General features: G+C 42.4%; 1 protein-coding gene across 1 annotated transcript in view; it reads left to right on the plus strand.

The window, feature by feature from the left end:
• MTREX (Mtr4 exosome RNA helicase) overlaps positions 1-13704 on the plus strand; it is a 780177-nt gene that overhangs the window by 297945 nt on the left and 468528 nt on the right. The window contains exon 12 of the mRNA XM_085631304.1: positions 7931-8010. Coding sequence (XP_085487430.1) covers positions 7931-8010 — 80 coding nt within the window. The remainder of the gene's footprint in view (positions 1-7930; positions 8011-13704) is intronic.

Consider the following 13704-nt stretch of genomic DNA (forward strand, 5'->3'; position numbering starts at 1 on the left):
GAGAGCCCTTACTGCTTTATAGGGTTGGATCATATTCCTTAGGATCGCTGGACCCTTCCCCTGCAAACTCTTCTGGGCCATGCAGAGTGCTTTAAAGGTTACTCTTTCCCGCACCGGAAGCCAGTGAAGCGCCTTAAGTGCCGGTTTGGCGGACTGCCTTCTGGGGACATTGGTCAGCAGTCTAGCCGCCGCGTTTTGCACCTGCTGCAGCTTCTTGAATGTAGATTCCGGCGCGCCCAAAAAGAGTGCGTTGCTGTAATCCAACCTCGAAATAATGAGCCCTTGAATCATCAGTTTACGGGAGGTTTCAGGGAGGAGTGACAGAATCCTGCGGGCTGACCGGAGCATTCCAAAACATACACCTGCGATCTTTTTGGCGTGTGTTCTAAACGTCAAGTCCTGCTCCAGCCACACCCCTAGGCTCTTAATCTCCTTCTTCGGGCTGGGAGGAGCTCCCATGCAGTCAGGCCAGCTACTGGGGGACAGGGAGAAGGAGGATTGACCTAAGATCATAAGCTCGGTCTTTGAGCCATTCAGTTTAAGGGATGAATTAGACATCCACCTAAACACTTCCTCCAGACAGGAATGAAGCACCCCTGGTTGCTTCTCTAACTGAGAAAGCCCCACTACCATCTACGTATCATCCGCGTAGCTAATGATGTTAAAGCCGAACGGAGACACCACATCCTCCAGGGGGGCCATATATACATTAAATAAGGTCGGGCTCAACGACGAGCCCTGAGGGACCCCACACTGGAGGGCAAAGGGGGGGGACTTCTCGTTTCCTTCCCACACTTCAAATGACCGTCCTCCTAGGAAGGAGGCAAGCCATCTCTCACTTACAAACAGCAAACGCCTTCAGGCACCCGGTTGGTAATTCTCAAAGGAAATCCGCTTGTTACCATAGCAAAACCTTCACTGCGAAGTCGGCATAGAACTCTTCATGTTCGCGTATGTTAGAGAAACTAGTGCAAACTGGGGGTCTCCAATTTTCAAAGTGTCCAAAGAAACGCAGTAGTTTTCTTCAAATATCTCCCAAAATGGTGGATATCCTGAGACAAAATGCTAGTCCCTTTCACAGCATCCCACCCTCATCGCCAATTTTAATATCACAGGACGCACTTTCAGGATTAGAAGGGGATTAATTGAAGTATGGTACAGCGACCCCCAGGAGCCACCCTCTCAGCTCCACAGCCAATCCAGCAATAGAACCTTGTTGCTAGGAGACAGAGGAAGTACAAGGAAGTACTGATTAATGAAAACATAACAGTATGAATGCCTCAATATTATCACACCCCTCCCCAAACAAGGCCGACCTTCTGGAGGCCTATCCATCTGGGTGAAAATTTCTTCAGACGGCAGTGTTAAAACAATTCCCACCAAAAGCGCTAACATCCAAGCTTTGATATACACACTGGGGTTTTCGATCTGTTTTATAAATTTTTATCATGATTTTTTAACTATACCTAATATGAATTTCGTTAATCTTTTCAATTTTATTTTGGATATATCTAACCTTACAGGGAACCAAAAACTAGCTGTTATAGAGGCCGTGGTTGCGCCTCAATAATAGACTACGTTTTTATAACGGCCACCCTAGAAGATTATTTGTTTAAAGCAGAGGTCAAACCCACTACGTTTAGGGACTATAATCCAATTTTAGCTCTATTCGGGGTTGCCCCCAGACCCGACTTCAGGAAAGAGCCAGGGGCCTGTAGCTTAGCACCCTCAACAGGTAACTTAAGGGTTATATGGAAGGGTATTGATGATAGTAGTGTGTTTTCAAAAATGCAAAAAACTTATCGATCAATCTGCGAAACTTGTCTCTCATGTGTCGATCCCAATCCAGAGGTACTCTGCTTTTGTTCAACTATGTGCAGGCATTAAAATTAATCTCAAGACCTGCACTTGCTCCTAACTCTAACCCTGGGTGGTTTAACAGCGTTTGCTCATGGGCAAACAGAGCTCAGAGCCGCTCTCTCAGCCGTCCCAAGGGATTCTAACCTCATTAGATTGAGGCACCAATATAAAATAGTGACTAAGCAGAGGAGAACCAAGATCTTAAAAGAACAATGGAACAACTTGGATTGTGCTGCAAGACTTAATAACCCAAATGGCTTTTGGGCAGCAGCCAAGTCTATGAGAACATTGGGCCATACTTACTCCTTTAAGTTGTAACCTAACCAGCGAAGCCTGGGTAGCCCATTTCTCGCAAATATATGCTGCTATGCCCCAGTGTGAGGATCCTATAGACAATCAAGTTGCCTCACAAATTCAAATATCAATATCAGAGGTTGAGGATGCTATCGACCAAAGTTTGGGCAACAAGGCCCCTGGCCCTGATGGGTTTCCCATCGATCTTATTAAAGTTAGGCCGCAGTTCTGGGCACCCCTTCTAATTAATGTTTTTAATAATTTGACAATTACCAATATCCCCAATACATGGTCAACATCTGTTATCGTTCCAATTTTTAAAAAGGGCGATAGATCCAACCCGAGTTGTTATAGACCAATTTCTTTAATTGACCATACACTTAAGAAATTAGGGAGGGTGCTATTTAACAAAATCAGATTTTGGGCCGAGGAGGAAAATATTTTAAATAGATGTCAACTAGGTTTTAGAAGCAATCTTGGAACGGTGGAACAGTGCCTTAACCTTAACTTGATAATTGGGAAATACACCATACCTCGGCACTGCCCCATTTACCTAGCATTTATGGACCTTACCTCGGCATTCGATTTTGTTAAAAGATCACGGCTCTGGTCTTGCCTTTTAAATTATGGGTTGGATGAGGCTCTAGTGTATTTTTTAGCATATTTACACAGGGACGTAAGGGCTCGGGTGAGAATTAGCACGGATGGGGCAGTCTCTGGGGACATGGTGATCGGTAGAGGGATAAGACAGGGATGTGTCTAGGCCCCACCCTTGTTTATTTTATATATTAACGAGCTTCACAATGTGTTGTCTGAATTGACTACAGATGTCCCGATGATTAATGGTAACAAACTGCCCGCCCTTTTGTATGCGGACGCCGCCGTTTTGATGGGTCGTACGGTTATGGTGCTATTTATAAATATACGATGATCCATCGCACTGTGCTTATATTGCAAAAGTTCCCTTTGTATGTTTTAATTCAGTTTGTGTTTTCATATGTAATGTTTTAAGCGTTTAACCCTGTGATATATTGCTTTGTGCTTTTATGGATATTTTATATTCGAATAGAGATTATTGATGATGATCCATGAAATATGCAATTGCCTGATTTTACATACTGTTAAAAATAAAATGCTCCTTTTAATAACACATTTTTCAATTGGGACATTTGTCTGCATTCAGTATTGTAAAGTTCAGTAGCACTGACCAATCTGAAATGTCTTTGGAACAGTATATTAAAGCACACTCTAGAAACAATATAAACCAAATAAGGACAACCCTATATGCCCATAGGGACTAGGGTAATTCAATATAATACAAAAAAACAGTTGTCCCATGGGACTCTAGGATTACCTCTACTTCTGTGGGATTTAAGGAAACCATAAACTCCAACTTAAATGCTTTCACTTGAATTGTACGATGATTAGTATTATGTTGATTTATAATCATACAAACATTGGAGAAGACCCAACCCTTAACTCCTTGGTCGAAATAATATTTTTCTTCATATAAGATAAATGCATACAATTTGCAAATTATACGATGGGAAAGTGGAGCTGATGTTGTGCTGCTGTAGGGGAATAAAGTGATACAAAATACTCTGTATGTACATTTGGTTATCAACAGTTTGGATCACAGTTTGTGTTGGAGGATTAGACTCATATGTTCCTTCCATGTGATTCTGTTACCAGGGGACAGGGTGCCAACCTTTCAACCCAATCTTAACTGTAGGGTCTCATCAGGACCAATGTTCTCTGTCTACAGCAGCTCGAATCAAGGCAAGAGGAAGTCTAAATATTTCGTCATCTTGCAACTGTCTTGTTTGAGAGCCCCCAACTGTATGCAGATCACTATCTAGGTCACTGGTAAGTACCTGTACAAACAGTCACAAACCACCTCCAAAGGAACACCTCTTTTAAAAGTAACATGCAAAATCACTAGCGAGAGCTACTATATAAATAGTGTGACCTGTGCACACACTATCTTTGTGGGACTCCACCGAGTGAGTGAATGAATGCTCACGTACACCGCAAGTGATTGAGACGTGATCAGTCTGTATTTTGCTGTAATTTTTTTTACTGGGTCAGTAGTATTATCCTCGCAATCCAGATTTGCACTAGTGATTGTGGTAGCCTGTTCCACATGTTGACAAACTTGTTACACGGTCTCCCACATATTGTGCACGGATTAATGTATGTGATAATTCGTTTCATCTCTGGATTGACTAGTGTGTATTAATAACATTGAGACAGGACTCAGTATAATATCAGTGTTCCTCGTCTCCCTTTGCAGTTTATTTTACTCAGACACCTGGCATGATAGACGTGTACGCATACACTTGGGGCTTTTCAGACTGTTTCCCATAAAGCTGGGATAGCGGGCTATGCATATAGACCGGACCACCCTGCCCCACTATGTTCTCTGGTGAGTTCTGGAGATATTACAGCCTTGGTGTATTTTAAGCAGCATTGCGCATTCAGAAGGTATCTGAGCACTAGATGCACTCCAGCATTTGGCCTTCCTAAATGCTTCTATATCATTCCGTAGAGATCCGACACATGATGTGTACATTGGTTGCACTATTTATAGTAGCTCTCTAGTGATTTTGCATCTTGCTGTCCAATGAGATGTTCTCCTCTGGAGGCTGTTCGTGACTTTACCGATATTTACCAATGCCCTAGGTAAGTCACTTGCATACAATTGTTATCTCTTAAACAAGATTGTTGTGAGTTGGCCAAATACTTAGACCGTGTACCATAAAAGCTCTAACTGGTTCATAATTCATGGCTCTCTCCAATAAAGATTGGCAACTCTCGGACCTAATAAACAGGAGCTGAAAAGGTTAGTCACTGTGGTTCTCCAATTTATTATAACATTTTAGCTTTATGCCAGTATCCTTCATCCCTCCTGCCCCCCATCCACTGAGCTGCAAGTTCTCCCCCCTTAGACTGCAGGTAACTGCTTCCTTGTGAGTGCAACACTCTAGTTGGCACCACTTATTTTTAGGAATACATTTGTGGTCTCCTTCCTGTGCTATACATATGCAGAGAATGTGAATAATCGACTCGTCCTACTTTCCACATAATATGCTGATTTTGATGTTTCTCTGGGTTGCATCTGCGTTCCGCCAATGACATTTGTAGGAAACGTGCACTGAGAAACATATGACAAAGTCTCATTGGCAGAGCAGAATAAAGATTGAGGGTTCATTTTATTTCCCATAACTTACAACTAAGTACACTATTTGATCATTAGAGATGGTTCTTATTAATCTGCCTCAAAGCTGAATGCAGAGATCATTATTTTTAGATATTCTTTAAAAGCAATGAATGAATTATTAACTTTAAAATATTTGTCTCCTAGATTGTCTATATTACTTGCACAGAAGTAATATTAAAAAAAATTACTTTCATGCACAGTGCTGTTTTTTTAAGGTTGTCTTCCAAGCACAGTCAGATTTGAGTGGGGCAAATTAAACAAAGAACAAAACAATTTGCAATGAGCAAGATCGAAAAAGCTAGTGCATTTTTACTGCCAAAACATTGCCCCCATAAATTAGTGCCAGTAGAGATGTGACTCGAATCACTGCCCCTGGATTTCATTTTGAGTTCTTGAAGTTTAAATAAATCGTTTTAAAGGCATGGCTGATTGGTAATTCAGGGCTGAAAGAAGTTTCTTAAATATCCTCTCCAATTAAACCCCACACTCAGATAGCAGTATGTGGTCACTTACTGAACCCTATCTCTTTAAAAAAAAATATTTTGACATGCTTTTCTGTCTGTTAAAAGAAAACACATTTGTCGTTGCCTTATTGAACTCCCAGTCATGCTCTCAATTATGTTCTTTTAGAGTTAAAAATGGATCTTTCAAACATGTTTTGGTGGTATCTAGCAATGGAGTGTCATACACATATTGCAGTACAACCCAATAGACTGAGCCAAGCTGTAAAGGGAAAGATCTAATGTCTAGATAAAAAAAATCTATTGTTTGACACTGAGGCACCGGGATCCGAGGTGCACAGATTATACAGCAGGGGTGCTGAAACACACCCCTCCACAAGACTTATAGATGTTTAAATCTTTCCCAACAGATTTGTGCCTTTCCCTATCGTCTTGATAATGCCCAAAGCATTTATTAGATACATCACCATGACCTGGTTATTTGACGTAACACTGACCATCTATCGTTCCTGGTGGTGAGGCTTGCCCTGCTGATCAAAGCCAACAAAATGAAGTACTAAAGGTCTTAAATATGAACAGCCTTTCATACATTTCTGTGGAAATCTTTACCTGGCTTATCTATTGTGGAGGCAGGCCACTTTACAAGGTAGCAGTCTCCAGAGGGCTGAAAAAAAAGTCCCAGGAAATGAAGGCTATGTTTTTGCAACAGGTTTAGGAACAATCTGCGGAAAACATGCACAGTTTTTTCTACACTCTTATTCCAACCTTTGCAATAACCAGAATTTGGGGGTACTAGTATATACGAGTATCCAATGTGTACAGGTTGGTGTACTTTCCAATTACCAGGTGTTACAGTGACGTACTGTTATTTCATGCAGCTATAGAAGAAGAATGTCACTCTAGCCCTGTAGGACAAATGTGCACTTAGCTGTGTCCGCGTAAGTTTGATCTTGAAAAGTTTCATGTGGTCTGATGAATGAGTGTATGAAATTAAAGGAGGATCTCTAAAAGGTAGTATTTGGATCGCATCGTTAATTCTTGTTGAGAGAGAATTGACTTTACCGTCCTAAATCCATGTCCGGTTGTGGTCCTCCGGATATGGCTGAAAGCTATTTGTTCTGCCTTGTGCTTATTAGACATAGCCATAGTCTCTGCCCAGTGGATACAAAGGGCATATCAGAAAGCAAACCTTTGGGCATGGCCACTGATCATTTTTAATTGGTACTGCGTCCAGTTTCTGCTGCTCATGGTTAAAGGAGGTGCCTAGCAGGTAGTTTCCACAGTGTGTGGCTAAACGCCAAACCTTGTGCCCATAAGCCCCAGTAGACTGTCTGCGACCATCGGGTACAGAGGCATGGCGCAGGATTCTGGGCATGGCCAAAAAACAGGTCCTGAAGAATTTAAGCATAGTGCAGTGAACTAAGATACACCTGTTTTCCACTGTCCAAAGTGAGATGGTGGATACGAGTAATTGTATTCAGTTTCAGCAGTTATCATTGAAGTCAATGTCGATTCGTTAGGTAATAGCTCTGCTGATGCCACTACTCACGAAAGATCTCTGAGACTGAGCAGCTCAGTTTTATCTTTTGGAGCACCTCTGGGAGGCAGAGCAGTATATAACACTGCATCTAGGCCTGCAGAAGTTTCAAAACTGTCAGTTCCTCAGACTGATGACATTGAACCGATCCCCTGGAATCAATTTGTACGTTGACAGGAGCACTCTGCCATCACAAAACTGTTTTTCCGCAATAATGCATTTTATTAAAATGTTCTTTTTAAGATTATGCTGACTTCCTAATTGCTTTTTTTAGGAAGATATAAAGTATCTTATTCTGTGTATGTACAGTACAGAAAATCTTAACCTAGTAAACTATTTGTATGTCTGCATAATGCTGTACTAAGGAAATTGATTTTTTTCAAATGGCAAGTTCTTAATTTGTAACTGTGTCCTAAAATGCCCTAATTTCATACTAGTCTGGGTGTTACTGATCGGGTGTCAGTGTCTTGCTCAGTGCCAGTTTGGTGGTAACAAGAGTATCATCTGTATATCTTCAATGTAAACTCTGTCCTCTCAGTTGTGTCCTTGTTATTTCAGATGAGGAAAAGAAAATGGTTGAAGAGGTATTTAACAACGCAATTGACTGCCTGAACGATGAAGATAAGAAGCTACCTCAGGTGAGTCTTGCTGGTTTTTTTTTTTTTTTTTTAAGTACATTTAGCAGATTATAGTTGCTTGGATGTAAATCCTCATCTCTTTAGAGGTGTTTTGTGTAATAGTTCTCTTCCATATGCACCACTTTACTTTGCGCTTGTCAACTCATTATATTTAGCAATCTTCCTTAATGATTGAATCATAGGTAAGGGGAGTTGGGAGACTGTTTATATTTAAAGTGTCCTTGAACATGGGAACCTGATGCTATCACATCTTCCTAAATATTCTGAAATTGTTATTGCTATTTTGAAATGAGAAGAAGAGCACCAAACAGATATACAGTCAAAAAGTTGACGGGTAGATCACCTGATCTATCTAGTATTTTTTTCTAAAATATTTTTATTGGCATTTATGTCAAAGGTGACCAATCACGTGTTACACAGTTTGCATTTCACTTCAAGTTATAGCAGAAATCGCAGATGCTTTCTGAGCAATGTGAATGCAATATTAGTCCATTGCATAAAAGAACATCATTGCCTTTTGGCGTTGCCCAGTACATTAGAATAGGAATGCGTTTCATTTGAGTGTGTTACCTGTACCATAATTAAATTCGATCAAACCTAGGGTATGCCATATTAGCAATAATACAAGACATAGAAAATTGATAATGAGCAGTGAACATGAAGAATTCCTCAATGACTAACGAAGAAGTGGTGTTTAAAATGAGGGGCAACAGAGGACAGTGTTTACACTGAACTGTACTCCTATTTTGACATAAATTGTATTGATCTAATCTCTGGCACAGCTTTACAATGTTGCTAGATGTGTTTCGGTTATTTAAGGGAGGGTTAGGCTTGGTATGAAAGGTAGTAGTAGAAAATCTTTATTTCGGTTATGAAACCATAAAAGACAGCATTTCATGTCAACGATTAAAAAAAGATTTTGGCAGGAATATTCAAGAGTAAAATACATTGATAAAAGAAAAAGATCTTTCGCAATTTGTCAATGACCACAGATACAAAAATAAATTTCATTAAGGTTTTAAAAATTGCAGACGAGCCCACCACATTGCAGCAAGAAATCGTGAGGTAGCAAATACTATATGCATGCTGGTGTCATGTTTTAAAAGCCTAAACACATCTATGCAATGGATAGCACCAAGATTGTTACATAATTGCTGTAATTCTCTTCTTCTAATCTTAGAGTAGCCTTGGCAAACAAAAAAAAACATGCAGTTCTGTTTCGTCAGCTAGACCACAGGCAGGGCAGGCCATGGGAACATCCTTAGACCAATTATTAACAAATTAATGCAGGGGGAGATAACCATGACGAAACTGCAAATAGAGTTTCCTGGCAATGGTTGGACGTATAAAGTCCAAGCACGGCTCTAGTTGGTAAATGGCTTTTATATCCAGGAACTGGCGAGTTACAGAGCCAATCTTGGGGTCCTCTGAGATCTTATCAATTTTCGCCTTCCAGTACATGGTGGATAAATATGTTCGCGTCACCCTGGTGTGGGCAATTAGAGGACTTGCCCATAGCTCGGGACAGCCTATCTCATTTAAGCTTTTCTTGATATGCATAAGCCAAGGAACCTTCCCTGCCCCAGATAGGCTGAGTACCTCTTGTAATTCTGCTCTGTACTCCGCCAGCTCGTTTGTTGCCCACAGACATCACCAATACAGTAGCGGACGCCTTGCAATTTCTTGTGCGATAGGTCTCACCCCCAGATCCATATACAAGGGCAACAGAGGGGATGTCCGCGGAAGCCCTGTCAATTGCCTCAGAAAATTATTTTCGGTATGTGTAATTGGCCTAAAGTTGGAGTGCCCCCATAGGTCAGCCCCGTAAAGAGCTGAGCTTCTGGCCTGCGTCTTATAAATCTCTATATCCGGGGTCAGGGGTTTGTTGAAGTACTTTCTATAATGTTTAGCCAAACCCCCAGTTGTCTGTATTAATTTCAGATTAGATCTGGCCACTTGGGGTTTCCATGTCATATTTTCATTTATGGTAAGACCCAGGCAATCAAATTCTGATACCCTTATTAACGGTACACCATTCATGCTGAGATTAGAGCGGACATTCTTACTGGGGTTAAAAACCATAAATTTTGTTTTTAGTATATTGATTTCTAAACCCCTACCCCTACAAAATTTGCAGAAGGCATCCAGGATTTTTTGCAGGCCCATGGGGGATTTTGAGAGGAGCAAGGTGCCGTCTGCAAACATCATTTCTGGTATACTCTTGTTTGCTAGCTTAGGGGCATCGATGTTCTGGCATTTATGTAGAACATCCACTAAGCCATTAATGAAGATGCAAAACAGTGTTGGGGCTAACACGCATCCTTGCCTCACTCCCCTATTAACCGGAATGCGATTAGTGTGTTCCCCGTACTTACCAAATCTAATTTGGACGAAGGTGCCAGTGTGTAATTTCCTAAGTAGGAGTAAGAGATAGGACGGAAGTCCCAACTCTTTGAGCACCTTCCATAGTGCCTCTCTGGGTACCAAGTCGAAGGCGCTTTTATAAGGTCAATGGAGACCAGATACAGACTGCCGTCCCCCCATCGTTACTGTCTTCCAAAAGAGGAGCTACAGCCTGAAAATCTGGTCTACCGTTGACATTTTGGCCCTGAACCCCGTCTGGAGGGGGGAGAGGATATTATTGTCCTCCATCCATAATTGTAGGCGATCCAAAATGATCCTGGCAAGCACCTTCTGAGAGACGTCGATCAAGCTGATCGGTCTGTAGTTGATTGGGAGTAGAGGCGAACCCTTTTTGAATATTGGTATCACCTCTGCACCCAGCCAAGTCTCAGGGGGATCCATCCCTTCCAGAATGGCATTAATAACTATCCATAAATAAGGGCCCCAGATCTTAGGTTCAGCCCGATACATGTCGCCAGGAACCTTATCAAGGCCAGCTGCTTTCCCTGGGACTATTCTGTCTAAGGAATTATACACTTCCTTCAAGGTGATCTTTGTGCTATCTAAATCTGTTTCTGGGAGGACTATAGTTTCCTGCCCCTGACCAGTGCATTCATCGGGACTTTGTGCATATAGGAGTTTGTAATGGGCCGCCCACTTATCTGCCGCAATATAAGGTTCAACAGCACCCTGTCCTTTTGCAGTCCCTGAGCTCACTATATACCAGAAAGATTTTGAGTCTTTATTTTCCAGTGCCTGATAGAGATTTGCCTACTGTTCTTCTCCCCAGGAGATTTTGGCAGCATGAATGGCGTTTTTATAGACCAGCCTTGCCATTTTTATGATAGGACTACACTTTGATTTTATGGCCTCTCAGGGCACTTTTCATTTTCCTGCAATTGGAATCGAACCAAGATTGCCGTGGTTTGTGGGCACCAGTCCTACAACATTCCTTCCAAAAGACATCTTTCAGTCTCAGGAAAGCTTTGCGATTGATTTTAGCAACCTTACTGAGGGGTACTGAGATATCATAGTGCACATATTCTAACATTTCCTCCAGGTCTGGGATAAACTTCCTGTATAGTGTTGCCATTTTTTCCTGGGAATTCTCTAACCGTGACCACTTCACTCTCTTCCTATTGTTACTAAGGAGAAGCCCATCGTCTTGGTCGATATGATCCGGGCTGTGTTCAGCCCCGGGGGAGATTGCAAGATTTACCATCAGCGCATTGTGGTCACTGTCCTCACGTGGTATAACGCTAAAATCCGAGGCGAACGACCATTCTCTGGTCTCCAGAAGTATATAGTCTAGGATTGAGGAGTGGGCCAGCCTATTGTAGGTAAAACTACCTGGGAAATCTAAGGAAACCACCCATTGCATGCTCTCAGTGAATATCTGAGAGTTAGCGCTTTAATTTGAAGAGCTAAGGGGGACTATGCTCTGATCCGAGGGATGTTGGGCTCCGGAATAGCCCATATATCATCCTCTTCTGCGCTGTCCAAATCCCCAGATTCCAGTAGGGGCTCAAACTGGCAGTTCAAATCGCCTCCCAGAATTATCGCGGCATCCACGGGGATATCCGAGAGGAGATCTTCTAGGTGTGCTAGTGCAGGGGACTCCTTACCAGTCTTAACAGGCCTAGAATTAATGTTAATTAAAAAAAAAATTAAGATTGTTAGAAAAAGATAATATAAGGCAAAGGATGTCTGGACTATGTGAGTCTACTTGCCTAACATCGCAACTCAGATGGCATCCGACCCAAATGCGGAGTCCACCTGAAGGCCTGCCCCTAGTTCCCGCAATGGCAGGGATATGGAATGATGCGAAGCCTCTACGAACAGGGTGGTCTATAGCCCATGTTTCCCGAATTAAGCATATGTCACAAGAATCTACAAAGACTCCCCATTCTGGACAATGTAGTTTGTTTTTGATACCAGCCACATTCCAGGATAGTAACTTAATCCTATGGAGAGAGGTCTGGTTGTCAGCTGAGGCCTTCATAACTAGTTCCCTCGTGGGTGGGACCCCAGGATTATTTACAGAATTTTGATTAAGAGAAGGACCAACCGGCACTGCAGTTACTACGCATTTTTCTGTCTGCTCAAGGGTAGATGTTAACTTGCACGCTGCATGCTGCCCTTCCACTATCCATGACAATCTTCAATTTTTCCGCTGCCCTCACTGTGTTGACTTCGAACGTTACTGGCCCAGCATTGCTACAAGGGGGCCCTGGCATCAAGAGTCAATCCACCTCCTCCAAGCTCTCAAATCTGTTAAGAGAAGTTAAATGGTTGGGGCCGTTGCAAGCCTACCACCTGGCCCCTCCCAGATCGATGAGAAGGCCGTACCCTAGTGCCATAACGGGACCCAACTCCTGTACCACAAGCAAAACCATGGTTGTAAAAATAAGTGAGGGGGAAGAAGTCTGATGGTAGAATTCCCATTACTCTGGTATAAAACTTGTTGTACCAAGTGGTGATTCCTAAAATTGACAACTACACAATCCCCACTAATGCCCTAAGCCCGATTGCCAATCCACTTCACCCTTCGAGTCATCAAAATATCAACTGCGTTGGCATAAGGAAACTGATATTGTCTGGCAAGCAAAAGGAGGCATTTGTTTTGAAGTTCCAAATTAGTTTGTTTTATCTTCACCCAATGAGGGCACACCAGCAAGGACTAGTACATATGGTACACTAGCAGGAGGCAGATTAATAAGAGGTAGCTCTTGGCCTTGATGACCATGAGGTGTGGGGTCTACTCCCGGAACTCTGGCAATCTCCTTACGACGAACGAGACAGTCTGCCTTTGCCTCAGTAATACAGGCTGTTACATTGCTAGAACTTGCTGACCCCTTATCTGCCGTATGGGCTGTAAAACCTTCCCCTCTGCTTTTCTCAGCAGATGTATTTCCCAGACTAGTGCACAAAGTTGGAGCTGTATTTCTCCCATGTGTGTTGGCTGGGAGTGATGTATTTGGATGAGCCTGTGCATGTGCAGGTCTTAGACATGGTGTCCAAACGGGCATGGATTAGGGCAAATTCTTCTTTTAGAAGCCCGCTGATTTGATTGAATAGTATGTTGGAAAATGAAGCAGCCCATGCAGGAGGCGATAGATCCAGATGAATTGGAGGCTCACAAACTCTCTGGTCGGCTACTACCGACACAGCGGTTCCATTGTTTATTTTCCTCTTTTTGCCCCCCACATTCTTAGATTGAGGATGATGATTGGCCGCACTTGAGTTAGCGGGGGTTTTAGTGCACCCTTTACTTCTAGTAGTTGCCCTACA

This window comes from Triturus cristatus, chromosome 2_1 (genome assembly GCF_964204655.1).
Source record: "Triturus cristatus chromosome 2_1, aTriCri1.1, whole genome shotgun sequence".
Classification (NCBI taxonomy): Eukaryota; Metazoa; Chordata; class Amphibia; order Caudata; family Salamandridae; genus Triturus; species Triturus cristatus.